Source organism: Lissotriton helveticus, chromosome 4_1, assembly GCF_964261635.1.
Source record: "Lissotriton helveticus chromosome 4_1, aLisHel1.1, whole genome shotgun sequence".
Taxonomy (NCBI): Eukaryota; Metazoa; Chordata; class Amphibia; order Caudata; family Salamandridae; genus Lissotriton; species Lissotriton helveticus.
The window spans coordinates 1,472,665,272-1,472,683,073 of record NC_136063.1 but is presented as its reverse complement, the minus strand read 5'-3'; the positions used below and the strand labels follow the sequence as shown (position 1 = coordinate 1,472,683,073).

Here is a 17,802-nt window from a genome sequence, read left to right as displayed (position 1 = left end):
ACGAAAACTATTTGCTCATGTATGTAGGCATCCATACGAAAGAGACTGTGAGTGGAGCATCGCACATCATGTTAAGAGACTGTGAGTGGAGCATGGTCCAACATGTTAAGAGACTGTGAATGGAGCATGGTACTTCATGTTAATCATCACAACAAATGTACACATGTATTTAATGTGGAAATTAGCTGAATTGTATTTCCTAGTGGAACAATTAGGCAAGTAATTTTTCTGTCACAGAAAATAACTCTTAGGTGGAAGTCGCTTCAACCCTAAATATGTGTATGTGATTTCACTCAAAAGCAATTCGATGAGCTCTCATTTTGAAGGTGCATGAAGGAAAAACAGTAATCAGGGCATGAAGACATTGAGACATTCTGCTGAAAGCATATTCGCATATCTGCAGTACATTCTAGGATGATGACTTAATTATTAAGCAGCCATGAGAATATCAATGCGTCAAAATGTACTGTTACTTTTTAGTATTGGAAATGCCATCCCTCGAACATGCTGCATCACTGTTTGATGCACTTGATCAATTCTGTAGTTGTGAAAATACAAGGAGTAATCAAAATGCTTGCCCAAGATATGATGCACTTATCATATGAGGAAAGGGAAAGGAAGAAAAAGAAGGTGGAGTTGTGGTTGCCAAGAAACAGACCATAATATGTTAGGTACGGCCACCAGTATGAGGGGAAAGGATGGTCTAAAACTTCAATAAGGCCAAGATTCCATGGTTATGATCCCAATGTACCTCACAATGTGCTCTGCCATTGCTAATCAATACTTGAGTAATGTAATGGGGCACTGTGTTAAGTCAAAGTTAAAGATGCACACATGTCTAGAATTTCTATTACTGACAAATTTTATTTTAATTTAAAAAAATGATGTTTGGATCATAGAAATTCCAAATTGAAAAATATACGTGATATACTGAGGGAAATGTAATATATTTCTTGTGTACCATGATGGAGAGTTAATGTGCTTTGCTGATGATTTCTACAAGATTATTAGGTTATCTTTTCTTTTTTAAATCAATGAAAAGTGGATCTAAATGTAACTGAAAGAATGAAATTAATCCTCTTGTGTTTTCCATGCATTTTCTACAAAGTGGCGCTTGGAAAAACCCCAGGGCTTCAAAATATATGATCACATATATCATTTAAAACGGCGTATTTACTGACATTACTCAAAATATAACCAATAACAGCATTAGTGAACCCCCTGAAGTCATTATAAGTCTCTTCTATTACTACTTGTTTTGAATTTATACTGTAATACAAAATCATCAGCCTTTACCAATTGCCCATGTTCTCTGTCATGCTGCACATAAAAATAAATTACATAATGCCTGCATTAATGCTTTCATAAGAGAACAACATCTACGCTCAAAAATTGATGAATATGAGTTTAGGACAGAAAGAGAGAACCAGCCAAATTAATTATAGAGATGTCCATGCCTTTTGCAGCACCTGGGGAATCATGCAAGAGGCCTGATTTAGAGTTCAGTTAACTGAAAATTCTTTAATTTCTATAGCGAAGATTAAATGTGAAAAGGATTTAACTGGCTTTATTTCTACTCTATATTTAGAGTTTCACCCAGAAATTGGAGAGTTTTAGGTTATCACTGGTCTTTAAATGCAATAGTGTTAACTAAATACATGAATTGTGCCTTCAAGTGAAGTTTATTGTAGGGGGCCCCATTTAAGAGTGCATCTGTTTAGGTGATTGTGCCGCCCTAAAATGGCAAATTGATTTGGAATATGGTGGATATTCAAGTTACACAGGGATTTGGACACAAGGTCAGAGACAGTGACAAACAGACACACCTGACTGCGCTATCTATGTGAACAAGTATTTATGTAAAACTATGTCACATAGGGAAACTGATGTGCAAAGTTTGTTTTATGTTTTGTTTTTAGTTAAGAAGTTTTGCAAAATTACCAACTATCTCACTTTGCTAAGGCTGGGGATTTTTCCAGTGTTTCCCATTGCACATTCAACTCTGCCCAACCAAAGATTTTTTTTCAGCATTGCATGCTAATTTTTGCCACATAGAGACAATTTTAACTCTAATTGAAGACAGCCAAGCCAGAAATATTCATGTGCTAGTTTACCATTTGCAAAGATTTTCTATGCACAATGGCAGTGGTTTACAGAACTGTTCTATGCACAATGGCTCTGCAAAAAAAAATAACAGTAAGATCTCATGAGGTGGTCTTTAAGGCTGCCAGTGCATACTCCTGATAGTGCGTTATGATTCCTGAGTGCGGCATTAGCTCCCAATTATGAGTTTGCCCCTGAGAAACAGGGAACACATTCGAAAATTGATGATTACGCTGCGATTCATGCATTTATTTTCCTGATTTTAGCTGTTTTTTTCATGCAGATTTCAGCTGATTTTTCCTAGTGAAATTTGTGCAGGGAAACAAAATGGGAAGATGGTGTTCCTGCATAACTGGTGCTCCCGATTTTAATTTTTACTTCACAATGAGGGCGTAACTGTTTTCTGCAATGTATACCTTCTGCAGGACCATTTTGACAGGGTTAAATTGCTACTGATATCGCTGCAACTGTGACAATGTTCATATGTGAATTGCAAAGCAAAAACCTTTATATCCTTTTTGTTATTCTGGACTTGTCCAGGGTACTTTGCGAAGGTTGCAAAAATAAAACCCATCATAACTGTGAATACCTCTACAATCGACCCTCAGAGCTTGGCCTGGCTTCATGGATGGTAAACTTCTTGTTTGGCAGGTCATGTGCACCCATCCCTTGAGAATGCCTTGTAAGCATTTGCCTCTTAGACAGGGCACATTGATGAGCCTTGATATTAATTATTCAATCATTTCATTTTATTAAGATACTAATTAATCTTTACTCGACCTTGCCTATGGAGTTTTACAGAGCGCCAGGACACCCACAGGTAACAGAGCGCTGTACAAATGTCAAAAATAAATAAATAAATAAAAGTAGAATCAATAACTTAAAGCAAGATGGTGAGTACATTTGTATAAAAACAAAGATAAGGTGATTAACTGAGAAGTAAAAAGGATGAAGAAATAATGTTGTATTTATTTGATCAGGAGTGTTGCACTCAACAGTGTATCTTCGAGCGAGAAATGTCTAAAAATCCTAATTAAACCCTGCCACAGATTGTGCTAGCCCTCACACACCATCCTGTGCTGCAAGATGACAACCGATAAAGAACAGAATATATAGGACCTCAAAATCATACCTAGATCAATGTGTAAATGTCACCTCTGTAAATAACCTAAAAGGTCTATTTTTCAGGGAAGTTGTGCCCAATGAGGCATTGATGTTATGATGATGAGTAATGCTACATGTTTTAGGAGTATCAGCAGCCTTCTCGACTGAAAATAAAAGCTGAGGTGCAAGTAGCAAAGTTGGGGCTCAGGTCAGACACGCCACCATATGTCTGTAGTGGTAAGCAGCAAGTTGAAGAAGTCTCTGGGCCACCCAGTAGAAGAAACAAATACATCCTGGTGAAAATACTGAAATCTAGTTACAAATGTTTTGTATTGAATTCAGCTGTGATATATGGAGATTTGTACATATAAATATATTTGTCAGAATAAAGCTGATAGACTAAATTGATTATTTAGAAGTGCTTCAAAAACCAATACACACCATTAAACTCCAATACCTAGTTCCACTAGAATCAACTATTAGTTTCCACAGAACAGTTCAGTAAGTGTATAAACCAGAATTTAAATCAGGCTGGAGCATCGAAAAAGTCATTTTCTAGAGATTCTTACATATTCAGAAAATTGAGGCTTTAAAGACTTTCTTTCATCAATTTCTTTCATTATAAAGCACAACAACTGGCCTACATGTGTTATTAGAACCCTTCGTCACTATAGATACAATCAATTTAAAACATCATCCATTAGCAAAAAAGCTTTCCTAAACTCTATAGCGGTCCAAACTCTACTATTGCCTAAACATAACTTCAAAATCCTATTCCAGCAATTAATTGAACTCAAATCCATCACTTTAAATTCTATACACATTTTCACCACTCATTAATAATCAAGTAAATTGTATAGGTAGGCGCACTTCATCTGGAGGGAGGGCCTGATCCGCTACACGCTATTCAAAGGAATAGTAAAGATTGGGAGTCCCCCAAATCAAGAAGAACACTGCCTAAAGTACCACCTCTACGCATTGTATCCACGCAGACTTGTCAAGATAGCCCGTCACTGCCCACCTATATTCCTACCAATCCAAATTACTGCATTGGAATTGGTAAAAAACATAAAGGTTCCTAGCCGTATACCTTCAAAATATTTCTAAATCATTCAACGTAACTAACAATACACAGCTTACTCAATATTCCGCATATGTACAAATTTGGTTAATGTTCATGATAAACATAGGCAATATTCCAACCACTGCCATTCAGTCGAATTAATGCTATATTTATTTTTATAGCTCATATTTAAGAACAAGAAAGAAATGCTCACCACTCAAATGATCACACAAGCTGAAAATAATCCAAATGTGTGCATATATTGATTGGTGCAACAATTGTACAATTTATTCGTTCTTTTTAAATTGACACCATTTTTACTTTTGAAATTCCATCCTATTCTGGGTACTTTTTTGACAGTTATTAACTGCTTGGTCCTTTCCAATTTGTTCAGTATATGGGGACCCCCAAGACACTTATGCAAGCAACTATATTTAATTTGTATTCTCATACTCTTAACCATTTTAATTTTGCCCTTTTCTAACCTTTTATTTTAAATATTTACCATCCACAGATTTCTGTTTCTGCTCAATAGCTGAAGATGGCCCTCTAACTAACCCCAGATCAACACACTGTCGACTTAATTGGAAAGTGGACATAGATGAAAATTCAGATGTGTTCTAAGTCTACTGTTATGACCAAGCTATTATAGACCAGTTACTTGAGTTCATATGATTCATGCCTGAATTCGAACCTCACACCAGCCTCGGTACGTGCAGGTAACAGCGGTGGGGCGGGGGGGGCCCGTGGCAGGGCGGGGGGGATTTTGAGGGACGATGCCGAGGGAAAATCAATTATTTATTCAATTTTCCCTCTGCATCGTCCCTCAAAATTCTCCCCCACGCAGCCAAACAACCCCACCGCTGTTACCTCCAGGGACCGCGGCTGCCTCACACGTGTGATCACTTGAGCACTGAGCACTTTTTCCTTGTTCTTATACATGAGCTAAGAAAAGATGCCGGCGAGCCTAGTTCCGATGGAGAGAAAACGCAAAGAAACAGCACTGGACGGGCCTGCAGGAGCGAATGGCCAGGTTGGGGACCAGGCCTGGAGGGCGGCACTGGGCCTCGCTGGGGGCTGGCACATTCACGATCCGCAGGACTGTAAGGGAAGAGGGCTTGCCTAATCCGCATCACCTTGTGGTTGACTTAATCTGGGGTGGGCAGAAAGCTCGTATGGCCCGTTCCCAGACTTACCTGAAGCAGGAAGCCAGGGGCCTGGGTTTCCGCACCTGGAAAGATACTATCAGGCTGCCCATCTGCGCTATCTGGTTGAATGGTACAGGCTTACATCGGAGAAACATTGGTGTTTCATCGATCGGGAAGTCATGGGCATCCACATCTGGAAGGTGCACTAGTTATTTAAAAAGCCCCAAACAGTCAGGGTCTACATCTCTCCGGTTCTCAGGACCACGCTGAGTGTGTGGGACAAAGTACAAGAGCCTGACGCCTTTCCACCGCACCTCTCCCCTGACTCCCTTTATAGGTCATCCTGAATTCCCCCCAGCCAGAGAGGGCGAAGGGTACATCAAATGGCAGGAAGCCAACTGCAAGCAGCTGGGAGACCTCTTTGATGTTGATGGGATCACTGACTTCACCCAGTTCTACTCTGGCTATGGTCTACCCAGAGAGGCCTACTGGCAATACCTTGCCTTGCGGCACATTCATCCACATGCGGCCCGTCCGCTAACGAAATTTGAGAAGTGGTTTATAAGCCGCCATTCGGACAAACGCTTGCTCTCGTACATATACTCCTTCCTGTTTGCACCTGCACAACATTTCAAATCCCCAGCACAGCGTAGATGGGAGTCGGAGTGTAAATGCACATTTTCCCCCAAGGAGTGGCAGGACATTGTACACAGGACCTCCTCTTGCAGTACAGCCAGGAAATAAATGTTCCTCTAAATAGCACACTAATGGTACTATACCCCAGTTAGGGTGTCATGTTTAAAGCCCAGAGAGGGCACACAGTGCTGGCACCATTGCGGCCAGGAGGGCACACTTACACTTGTACTGTGGCACTGCCTGAAGATACAACACTTCTAGGAAACGTTATTGTCTGACATAAATGCCACCTATAGTACGGACATACTCAGATTCCCGAGATAAATACTTTTGGTGCTCCCAAACTCTTTAACCTACCCTCATAAATCATTCTGGGGGGGACATTACCTTGGCCTTGGGTGCTGCCAAACAGGTGCTGCTTTCTAAGTGGGGGACTGAAGGGGTTTCAACTAGACTGGCTGGCTACATAAGTTGTGGGAAGAAGGAGGCATGGAGAAATTGACGGCAGGTATTTCGTACACACCGCCCCGCTTTGATAAGACATGGGGCTCCACTATAGAATATCTAGCGCTGGAATTCAATGAACTTTCCTGCCCAAGATACCTGCACGTTCTCCGATTCACTGGAGCTCCTTCAGCGACTGCATGACACAACCCACTGGGACAGGCATAGAGCGTAGATGCGGCACTCTTAAATCCCCTGACCAATCGCTTCTACTGGCTGTTGTGGGTCTCCCTCTACTTTCTTCTCTCTTCACTTTAATAACTATTTACTGACCTATTTCTCTCTACCTTCATCTAATGTGATATTATTCCTACCGGTCAATGGATGAAGCTGGTGCCTATTGTTCCTTTTTTTGCTAAAAATACAACAACAAAGCTTAAACCCTAAAAAACCTGTAGAAGAGCATTAATAAAAAAAGAAACACTGAAGGAAGAAATTATACACTTTACAAAAATTGCATGCTCTTCCTCCTAACGAAGGACCTTTGTCCATAAAAATCTAAAACCGTATTTGGGAAAACCACTGTGGATTATCACAATTCTCTTTACAGTGCTTTAATACAAGAAAAAATAATTCTGTAAGCATTTTATAAGCACAGAGGTCTCTTTGCGATGAATGTGTGTGATATCTTGTGGTTGTGGTACACTTTTTCAGTTGACTTTGAGGGAGCTATTGGGATATGTGCACGATCTATGGCCATAACCACGCACGGAAAACTTCCAAGTATGTAAAATTGGACTTCACAGTCTGCTGGTTGCAGAGAAAGCAGTTGTGTTTTTCTAAATATTTCAGGAGAGTATTCAGTGTGCTGGGCGTATATGTTGAAATGAGCTACTGGCACAACACGCATTTGCAACCAGTCTTGCCTTTGGGACCTAATATGTATTTAGCTATGCAGCACATTAGCCTGGGTGCTGAAATGTCTGTTGTTCTTTAAGTTAGTGGAAAGTAAGCACCAAACTGCGTGACACGCCAGGTATGGGAACACATGGAGAGAAATATTGCTTTTCAACTGGAAATGGCATAGTCCAAAGCTCTGTTTTTAATATAAAATTCAGGGCCTTCTGTGGTCATATCACTGAAAATACAAGATTTGAAAAAAACTTTGTCTACGGGTGCTCGTGGAAGACAATTTCTATGGACTGGAATCTAAAGAATGCTAAAATGATTCTGGTATTTTACTGACCTCTGCTGGTCGTTTTCTATCAACAAAGTTAAATAGAGGTAGATGCCAGAAAAATTAAAAAAAGAAAGTCCCTCAGCAGAAAGCAATTCTGGTATTTTACTGACCTCTACTGGTTCTTTTTATAAAGACAGTTAAAAAGAGGAAGTTGAACAGAAAAAAAGTCCCTAAGGGAAGCAGACAAGTCCTAGGGCTGATCTCCAGAGCCCACAAAGTACATACACATATAAGTATAAACTAAGATATAAGTATATACTAAAGTATATACAAGAGGTCTTGAATGCTCGATCTAAAAATGGGTCACAGAGAGCAGTTTCACAAATGTGGGCTTGCAGTTGGGGCGTTGATATCTGTCTCAGTGCTCTCATCAAGGCTGCCCTAGATGTAGGGGGTGGTGTCCAGATGAAGTTGGTATATAGTAACTACCTGTGCCTCTATTACAGCAGGCATGAGTGTCTTACAGTGACATGCCTATTATCAAAGTGTATCTGTTTGTTATGAAATGTCAGGACAAAGACAATAGGCCTAACTTTTCTATCGTGAAAAGCCTATGTTAAAGACAATAAGTCACACACTATGACTGTAGGCCGCAAAGGAAATAAGTTGCATGCAAAATCTTTTATTTGTAAGGGTGAGGTTCTTTCCAGGGTCCCTGTTTTCCTATACCTGGGGGTTCTTTTGACCAGAGGGGTTCCTGGGTCCCCCAGATCAAGGCAAAGAGCATAAACTTAGCCCGATCAACATCAGCCCTGTTGGCTTTTACAAAAAGACTAGGGGCCAAACCAATGGAGGCAGTGATAAAGGTATACAATAATAAGTGTACCCCAATTGCCATTTATGGGTCTTCCTTGTGGGGATACGTAAATCTGGATAAAATCCAGAGGGTGGAAAATGGGCTTATTAGACAATTTTTATCTGTCCCCAAATCCACCCCTACTTTCACGATTCATGAGGAAATGGGTTTGACCTATATTACTGATAAACTGAAATTAGCCCCACTTCTTTTTTGGGCTAAAACATGGTTGAACCCCGAGTTAACACTCAACCATGCTATCCTCAAAGATGTAACCTCCAGGGACCAGGCCATGAGAATACCTTGGTTGAAATATATCTGATCTGCATTTGCTATGCTTGGGAGACCGGAGCTTTTTACTGTACCAACTAACATCAGAAGGGAAGACATCAGGTGGATTAAGCAGGAATTTCTGGAGAGGGCTTGTCTGGAGAGAGAGGAGTTGGAATTAAGGAAACCCTCTGTAAGAGCCATATTTAAAAATTGTTACCAACCCACTCCACAGATTCTTGTTAACAAAATTTAGGATGAACTTGATTCACTATTCACTTGGTAGTTTCCCCGTGTGGACAAAACCAGAAGACGGTCCGCCCTGTGATTGTGATCAGTTTTCGAACCAGGATACCCTCCATTTCACATTTTTTTGTGGTTTGTATACCACTGAGAGGGCAAAATATTTATTACCTGTCCTGAAGGCTGCTGGCTTTACTCAAGTAAGGCCAGCGCTAATTTTCCTCCAATCACTAGCGGACATCCATACAATTTTAGTGTTGCATGCTTCCTAACAGCTGCCTTCAGATTAAGGAACAAAAGAATTCCCCGGAGTGCTTTATTTTAATCTTGTTTTAAATATGGTTTTATCAGTAACCAAATTTAATTATTTGCAAACATTAGGAAACAATGAGATTATTAATTTATTGTCATAATTGGTAATCAAATTCACTGATGTTTTTTAAAAAAAAAATTGCTTTGTACTGTATCTTGCCTTTTATGATTTTAACAAAAATCGAATAAAGTGTATTTTGACTGACAATAGACCTTAAACGCTAGAGTGTGCAAAAATCCATAGAAAGCCATTTCATTTTAATGGCATTTCATAGATTACCCTTTTAGGCATGGGATTTGGTGTGGGTTACCTCACCTGAGAAACCCTGTGGGTAAAAATGTGCACTGTGATAATCCTTGTTAACACTGTGTATTTTTTTCAACTGTAATATTATACTTTGTGGTTTAATGACGTGTGCCTAATGGTTGCCTTGTGGGAAAGGGCATGCTCAATACAGTAGGCCTGAACTGGTTATTGTAAGAACCCACAGATAAAAGCTGTAGACCTCAGTGTTTCTCTCGGAAAAGTTTCATAAGACATGATGTTCTGATGCATTTATTATGAAAAGTTACATCAAAGGCAATAGGCTGCTTAGTTTATTCTGAAAAAAATTGTCAAGGCCCGTAGGCTTTTAAGGGTAGATTTTTATTACACTTTGCATGTGCTACACAAAACAGCGTTCCAAGATAGGCGCTCACTTCTACATTTTTAATATTTTCTTCATTTTCATTGCAAGTTTTAAGCCTGTCATGTTTAGTTGCCATCATTCTTTTTTCTGTACAATTTTATTATGTTACCATGCAAATGCTTGTTCAGTTTGCTTGTGTGTGTGTTGAATTATGGATGGGTGAGTGTGTGAATGCAAGAATGTGTCAGTGGAAGGATGAATGGATGCGTGAGTGCGAGAATGAGTGACAGAGTGCATGTATGGTCCTTGAGCGCCTAAAGCCCTTTCACATATAAGCCAGACCTATTGGCATTACCAATGTTTGTTGTGAAATTCTGCTACTTATTTAAAACTCTTTTTATACACTCACTACTGGCCATGTTTGCCATCATTCATGGTGAGTATTTTTACATGCCTCCTGCACCAGCCGAAATTTCTCATCTCCTTGTTGCCAAGCAGTCACATGTTAAACGTCACTAGTAAAACCCCCAAAAACTTATTTTACAATGTTTGTCACTTTAAATATCTGTTTTTAGAATTTGAGGGATTCATATTTGGTAAAATAAATGTCAGTCATCGTGTACTGAGATATATTTTGAACATTGCCTCCGAGCCTAGCACACTATTTATTGCTATTCATCCACAAAACTTCTCGAGTCTTTGAAGAAATTATCCGCACAATTCTATTTCAGAAATAAAAGTACTAGAAGGGGAGCAGAACAAGCTTGCATACATTCGAAGACGTGAAATGAAGGTTAGTAAATTAATATAAATAAAAGAGTGGCGTGTGGGAAAGAAAGGGTTAACTCTTGTTTGTGACAACATAAAAGTCTTTCAGCCAAATCCAGCTGCCATTCATTACTCAGCAGTGCTGGGGGAAGTGACAAGGAGGGAGACCAACTGGAGTTAATTGGAGCGGGGTGGAGTCAAACAAGCAACTTCAGTCGTGAGGCTGACCACATCTGCCACAAAGCTCCCAAACTCGAGGCGTGGAACAGCATCTGAGAAGAAAGGAGGGCTTCGAGGCACCCTTTGAGTGGAGGAAGGTACAGCTATTACTTATTTTTCTGATAATTACTTTTTATAGCAAGTGTGCACCGATATGTCAATATAGGAGCATGCAAATAATATTTTGCTAGCCTAGTGACACCAGGGTACACAAGTCTCCTGCTAACTGTGGTGTAAATAGCTAAACGTCGCTATCGTTCTGTTTTTCAAATAACCTTTTTTTCCAGTTAATTGAGAATTCCTTTCGTGGCTAATTAAAAGCCAGTTGAACAGTTCTGCCCTTGCTTCTGTGCCCTACATTTGTGCTAAAGATCCCTCTCTTCGTTGTGATGAATGAAAGACATGATCTCTCTGTCTGATTATAGGGATGGGATTGGAATGTATTAAATGCAATCTTGAGGACAGCCGGAAAACATATACTTTTTAAAGTCAAATATTTTAAATTCTACTGAAATGCATGAAAGGGAATGCTGCTGTTTTTCAGAGACTGGTTATGCACACATAAGGTAATTTGAGTAAGAGGCGTGCAGCCACTCTGTGAAAATCCACAAGACTCCTTTCTGACCGTCACAAATGAAATCCAAAAGGGCCTATTCACAAAGCTATGGAGAACAGGCCTTAAACTGACTAAACCACTGAGTGAGCAGTGCATCCAGGCCAGATGTCTTTAACTTACATTCTGGAACTTGTAAAACATTATCTATTCAGGACTACAAGTGCAAAATGCAAACAAAAAATCTGCTCTAAATGATCTGCCTATGCATGAAATCCGGAGATTAAAGAGCTCTGAGGCATGTAAACTATGAAATGCATACATTAAATGCGTGCACATTATGATTGATTTGGTTATTTATGAGCATTCCCTTGTGATTCAGACAAATGTTTTTGGTATTCATCGTACACAAATTTTTCTAATCGATGCACGCGCACCTTTGTCTGTGTGCACGCATGGACTCCATGCTTTGTATCACTCTGACTTATGAACCTGGAGCTCTCAAGTTTTCTTGTGTCAGGCATGATTGATACCTACTGTAGTTTTTCATATTCCCTTTGTAAACCGAGGACCACAAATACCTGAAGGCAAGGAAGGAATCAAACCTGAGTGAATTACATGCACTTGACATGAGATATCTGTAAATACCATTTTTTCAGGGAAACCAGAAGACACAGGGAAATTAGTTTTTTTTAATCCGGGTCTTCATTTTGCAAATCCTTGTTAACAAGGGTATACTTTATTTGGTTGCATTTATACTTATAACTACTTCAAGATTGAAGTAATGTATTAAGGCAAACACAAGACTGGAAAAATGCCATCACAGTGCCACTAACTCATCTGACCACGTTAAAGGCAATACCCACATCTAACCAATGGAAGAATTTCCCACACAAACCACTTCTAGTTTTGATGCAACATCAAACAGAGAACGCTTTCAGAAACAGTAGTTAAAAGAAAATAGAAAGATAAAACTAACAAAATCCGACACCACACCCACATCACCATCAAGATCAACCAATGGACTGTCTTCCATAACTTTGCTACTGATATAGCTAACAATATTTCAATGCTAAAAGGCCAGAAAATATCAGGGAAATACAGTCCCTTCATTAATTTATTTATTTATTATTTATTAAGCTTGTAGAGCGCGACAGCTACCCAAAAAGGGTTTCCCGGCACTATTAGAAACATGATGTTGGAGGACATCTGGGAGAGAGGTATGTCAGACACCCACAGCATTGTCCATGCCTCACTTTTCTAAGATGCCTTCCTGGACACACTCAAACATAAACAGACCCAACCCCTTCCAGAGAAGCCCAACCAGGACCCAGATGTATTTTCAGACAAGCTGTCTGATCAATGACCTCCACTGTGCCAAATAATTCATATACATACCAACAAGCAGTGTTGCATTAGATATTACTAATGTCTCTTTTTATAATTGTGGTTCCTGGATGTCTCCATGGTACCAGGACAAAAGTAATCAGGCCCTGGTCTTGCCTTTTACAAATGATTGTTTTCATATGTATTAGTTCTGCTGGTGAAGTTGGACTGAAACAAGACTACGATTCCCAGAGTGCACTGTTTTCCTAAATGAAAGCGCAGGATTGTAAAGTTTTGGGTACTGGTTATGTGAATGCGTCTTGTATTGTGATTTTCTTTTTATTCCAAGTGATAACAGCTCAGGTTTTTCCTCTTTCATCACTGCTTTTAGAATGTCTGTGGAACCGATCCCCACAAACCCTCCAAAGGAGAAGAAACCTCCCGCTGACATAGGGCGCAGAGCCATACCGCCCAATGTCTCAAACGAAGACGAGGATGAGGTCCCCACCATGGAGGTCTTTGGCTTCATGCCAAGAGGTGTCAACATGAAAGGTGGGGAGCATGCAAATTGTGCCGTATCAGACAGATCACAATTCTCCAGGTTTCGTTTATAATTTGCAAAATACCAAGGTGTACAATTCCTCTGAAGTTATGAATGTGCCATCTCGTTTTTCCAAGAGAAACAAAAGCTGGTCAGCAGCTTTGCCCTGGCACTTCCTTGTCAGTGGGCTTGGACAATAGTCAGAAAGCAATGTCTTCACTTGGGCAAGTTCAAATATGAACGTGCACGAATGAAGGTATTCATAAAGTACACATCTGTGATAGCCAAAAAAGGGAGCCATGGCAGAGCAGTAGATGTGAGTGACAATGCCTTTATGTAGGATGGTAGCGTGGTGCTGGGAGAGCGTGAAGTGCTGTTGGGTAGTAGTCTATTGCCTATGAGTGATTGTATGTTGGGGTAGATAAGCGATACATTGATTGCAGGTACTGTAAAGTAGTAATGCCTTGCTGAGGAGGTAGATGGTTTGTGGCAGTTACTGAGTTAATGTCGAGTTGTAAAGTTATAGTGCCCTAGTGGGGGTAATAATATGAAGTCACCTTGCTGAGCTAGACTGCGTGACAAGGAAAGGACAGGAAAGAACAGCATTTAGGGCAATACGGTGCAGTCCTGCCTTTTCCCCTCCACTGGTGCCCTTTTGGCAGCCTAGCGCCAACACAGGCACCCTTGCACCCCATGGTGCAAGGGTGCCTGCGTTTCAGACAGGATTGTTTGTGTGCAGGAAGGCCTTCCTGCACAAAAAAATGCTGAGGCATATTCCTCTTTCAATGTGTGCTGCAGAATGAAAGGAAGTAACAACGAGAAATAAAGATACTTCTCGTTATGCCTCTCCTGGGAATGTTCATCTTTTTGGTGAATTCCCAGGTGTTCTAGTTCTGATAATTCCACGAAAGCATCAAAATCATCCCTCCCTTGTCCAGAGTAAAGCAACGCAGCGATTTGCGCTGCATTGCTTCACTCCAGATTTATGGAGCCCCTCTTAGCCACACAAAGTGGCATTGCGTGGGTTCATAAATCTCACTCAAGTTTGCGTCATGCATGGCCCACGTTGTGTGGTATTAATGCGACACAAACCGGCTCGTAAATAGGTCCCCTCGTTTTTACAAGCAATGAAACCATTCTGTTGCTTCTGTTTAACCTTCATGATGCTGACCCAAATGAGGGTCCTTTTGGTGCTTTCGCTATCATATTTTTAGTTCTTGCCTAACGACGCAGTGCATGCGCTGCTCGCCTTGGCGAAACCTATTGTCATCAGTTTCTCTGCCGAAGGGGGACACGAGATGTGCACGCGTACGCACAGGAGATGTACACTCCGTATGCGTGCACATCTCCTGTCCCCACGTGATCACAGCGCGTGCATGGTGCACTTTCACTTTCCCTCCCCCCATCCTCCTAGTTAGTTTCAGTGTTGCGCTGAAGCCACTCCTCGCACAGCCCCGCTCGGAGGAAAACAACCCGCTCACGAGGCCGGCGCTTCACGCTGCCAGAAAGCTGTCACTTACGATCACACTTGCAGAATGGCCAGACCTGTTTGGTTTGCCAATGTATGTCCCAACGTGTCATTCTTGTCAGTTCAGCATCAGTTAAGCTTGTCAAAACGAGCATCTGATAGCGAGTGACCCTATTGCTTCTACTTTATACTCATATCTAATTCTTTTTTTCGGCAAGCCGCCTATTATCCACTGGATTCAAAATTGATACATTAAAATTTGCAAAACGACTCCTTTTTGCAAAATAAGCATTTAACGGCCGGACCATTGAGTGCATGCTCTCTAGAGTGGTAACAATCAATTTTCTAGTGCATTAGTTTACTAAAGTTTTGATATGTAAGTATTGAGTTTCAATTTCTTTTTTTCAAGCACTGTTCATTCTATTGGTGATGCATTTGTAATTTGGGTTTATTGCATTTGTGAACGTTAATGTGTAATCCGTTCAGTTGCATTTCTTGTGTAATTCATTGGCTTTGTTTCATGTTACACCTCTGTTTAGTACACACGGCAGGGCGTCCGATTTATATATTTGATGGATTGCAAAGGGAAGAAAGTGGTTCAATTGCGGATGATGTAACAGTCTTGCTTCTTACTCATAGACATGTCCTGGTGTTTTTATTGCAATGACGCCTTGTGATTTGCTTTACTTGTCCGCCTGCTTGATGCAGGGCATACACTGCCTGATGAGCTGTAAGAGGCCAAATGTACATTCCCGCACCTTCATCTCCTCTTGTGAATACAAAATGGATCGTCCCTTTTTGTGACCGTTCTTTCCACAACAACTTTGCAGGCTTTAATGTTGGATGTAGAGGCTAATTTCAAAAGCAGTTGCCCTCATATTGCACTGTTCAACCTCATTTTCCAAAAGACTCATCACCTTGTTAAACGTCCAAAGGACAAACGCATTTTGATGAGTTTTGTGGCCTGCAAGTACACCCAAAACCCATTTAATTTACGTTCTATTGTGTAGCCCAGGGGTTAAACTGTAGTTTGCTCTCCTAAAGAAGTCCGACATAAAGCTTCGAAAGTGCATTAATAGACAGTTCTAGCACTTTTAGCATACTGAACTCATTTGATGACCTACCCATATTAACAGTATTGTTTAATTCCACCAAATTCATATTGAGACATTCCCACTGTTGGATTCACCCCATTTTCATCTCATCAATATGAATGTTCATAGCCTTTATACCACCCCGTCGCTGTTATTCCTGAGTAGATGATTGTGTGTGCCCGCCGATGTTCGATTGTAAGAAGTGTCTACTAAAACCTTTAGAGCAGATTGTAAGTACCTCAGGATTTTTGAGCGATTTTAAGTTTCACTTCTTTCAACTAGTTACTTTGTGTTTAAGTTGATATGGTTTCTTTTTGTAGTAATGTCAATATGCTTGTGCGTGGAAATAAAGACTGAAAGTGCGCTGCTGCTGTTTAGAATCACATAAGGCAACATTTTATCGTATACATATTTAGTTTTTGTATTTTAAATTTTTTGTATGTTTTTAATTAACTGCTAAAAAAAACTTGCCATTTTGCACATTGTCGTACAAAACCAGCCATTATTTCTAAATTATAATATGTAAAATTATAAATAGCCTCCATTACCAAAAGCATTTCCCTATACCAAAGCTTTGGAAAGTCGTTCAAAGAAACCAAATCCCTTTGAATAGCTAATAGCTCTAGTATTACAGGCTGGCGATCCCTAACAGACGGCCACAGATCACCCACGATTGGAGATAAAATATGATCTCTAGACTTACCCAATGCCCTCCATGACATCATCGGACTGCTGTGACTCATATAATGGATTGCCTCTCTCGTGATGCCAGTCCAAGATACTGTATGCTCTAGGAAGGGTATGGCACCTAATCGGAACAGCATCTTAACTGTTTCTGACACTGTGGCCCAAACCCATTCCAAAGTATGATTGAACCTGTCTATATAAAACGGTGGGTCAGCACATTTCCCCAGGGTTTGGGTACATTGCAGTTGAGTGAGGTCAGCATATCATGGGAGCTCTTTAATTCACCGCAGTGTTTGGGACTAGCATTGTACTTTTTGTAATAGATTGACCCACAAACTCCTTTCCGCACACCAAGCCATGACCAAAATAAAATCGAGAAATTCATTTTTTCCCATCTCCACGAGAACTCCCCTTCAGTTGTTTCAACTAAGGTTAAGCAGAGCGCTGGCATCCTCCCTAGGGTGGTTAAGTTATTGTCAATTAAACATGCAGACAAAGCACTGCCTAGTGTCAACGGAGTGATAATGGAAGTGTGACTGCTTCAACAGCAAGTGGTGTGCTCATTCCCTGTGCCCTCCACCAGATTGGGACTATTTAATGAGCACAAATTAGCTTTTCCTGCTGAAACCCACATCTCTGCTCTACATGTCACAGTTGGCACCACCATGGCCATGTAAGCCTTCTTTTGCTAACTTTCATTTATTTCATTTATTTGATTTTATTGCTGTTCTACCACCAACATCATGCCTGCCCATTATTATGCCCCCACTGTTTGACATTACAAAATAGAGCCATTGAATTAATAGCAAGAACTATACTACAAAGCATGGAACAGTACTCTGCAATCATCCAAGGAACTGGAATGAAAGGGAGGGGCTGGAAGCGGAGTGAGTCACTAGAGTGCCAATTTAAAGCTCGCCTGTAGATGGAAGCAATCCATACTAATATTATAAAGAGAGAGCCCAAACATTTGAGGCGGGTAATCTCAGTAACCACAGCACCAATCACAACTCCCAATACAGCGTTGGAAAGGGCAGTTGCAGCAGAAGGACATAGGCTATGCCGACGGCCACCATATACATTTAAAAGGTAAAAGAACCGTGCCAGCAAAGTAGTCCTTTGTGGGCGTGTCTGCGTTGTGCAGTGGGCGTGGGCTGG

The 17,802-nt window shown here is 40.6% G+C and overlaps 1 protein-coding gene across 1 annotated transcript in view; it reads left to right on the top strand.

The window, feature by feature from the left end:
* Window positions 1-10,936: 10,936 nt before the first annotated feature.
* Window positions 10,937-17,802, top strand: part of F13A1 (coagulation factor XIII A chain) — a 485,935-nt gene continuing 479,069 nt past the window's right edge. The window contains exons 1-2 of the mRNA XM_078688057.1: window positions 10,937-11,073; window positions 13,246-13,406. Of these exons, the coding sequence (XP_078544183.1) occupies window positions 13,247-13,406 (160 nt within the window). The 5' untranslated portion in view covers window positions 10,937-11,073; window position 13,246. The remainder of the gene's footprint in view (window positions 11,074-13,245; window positions 13,407-17,802) is intronic.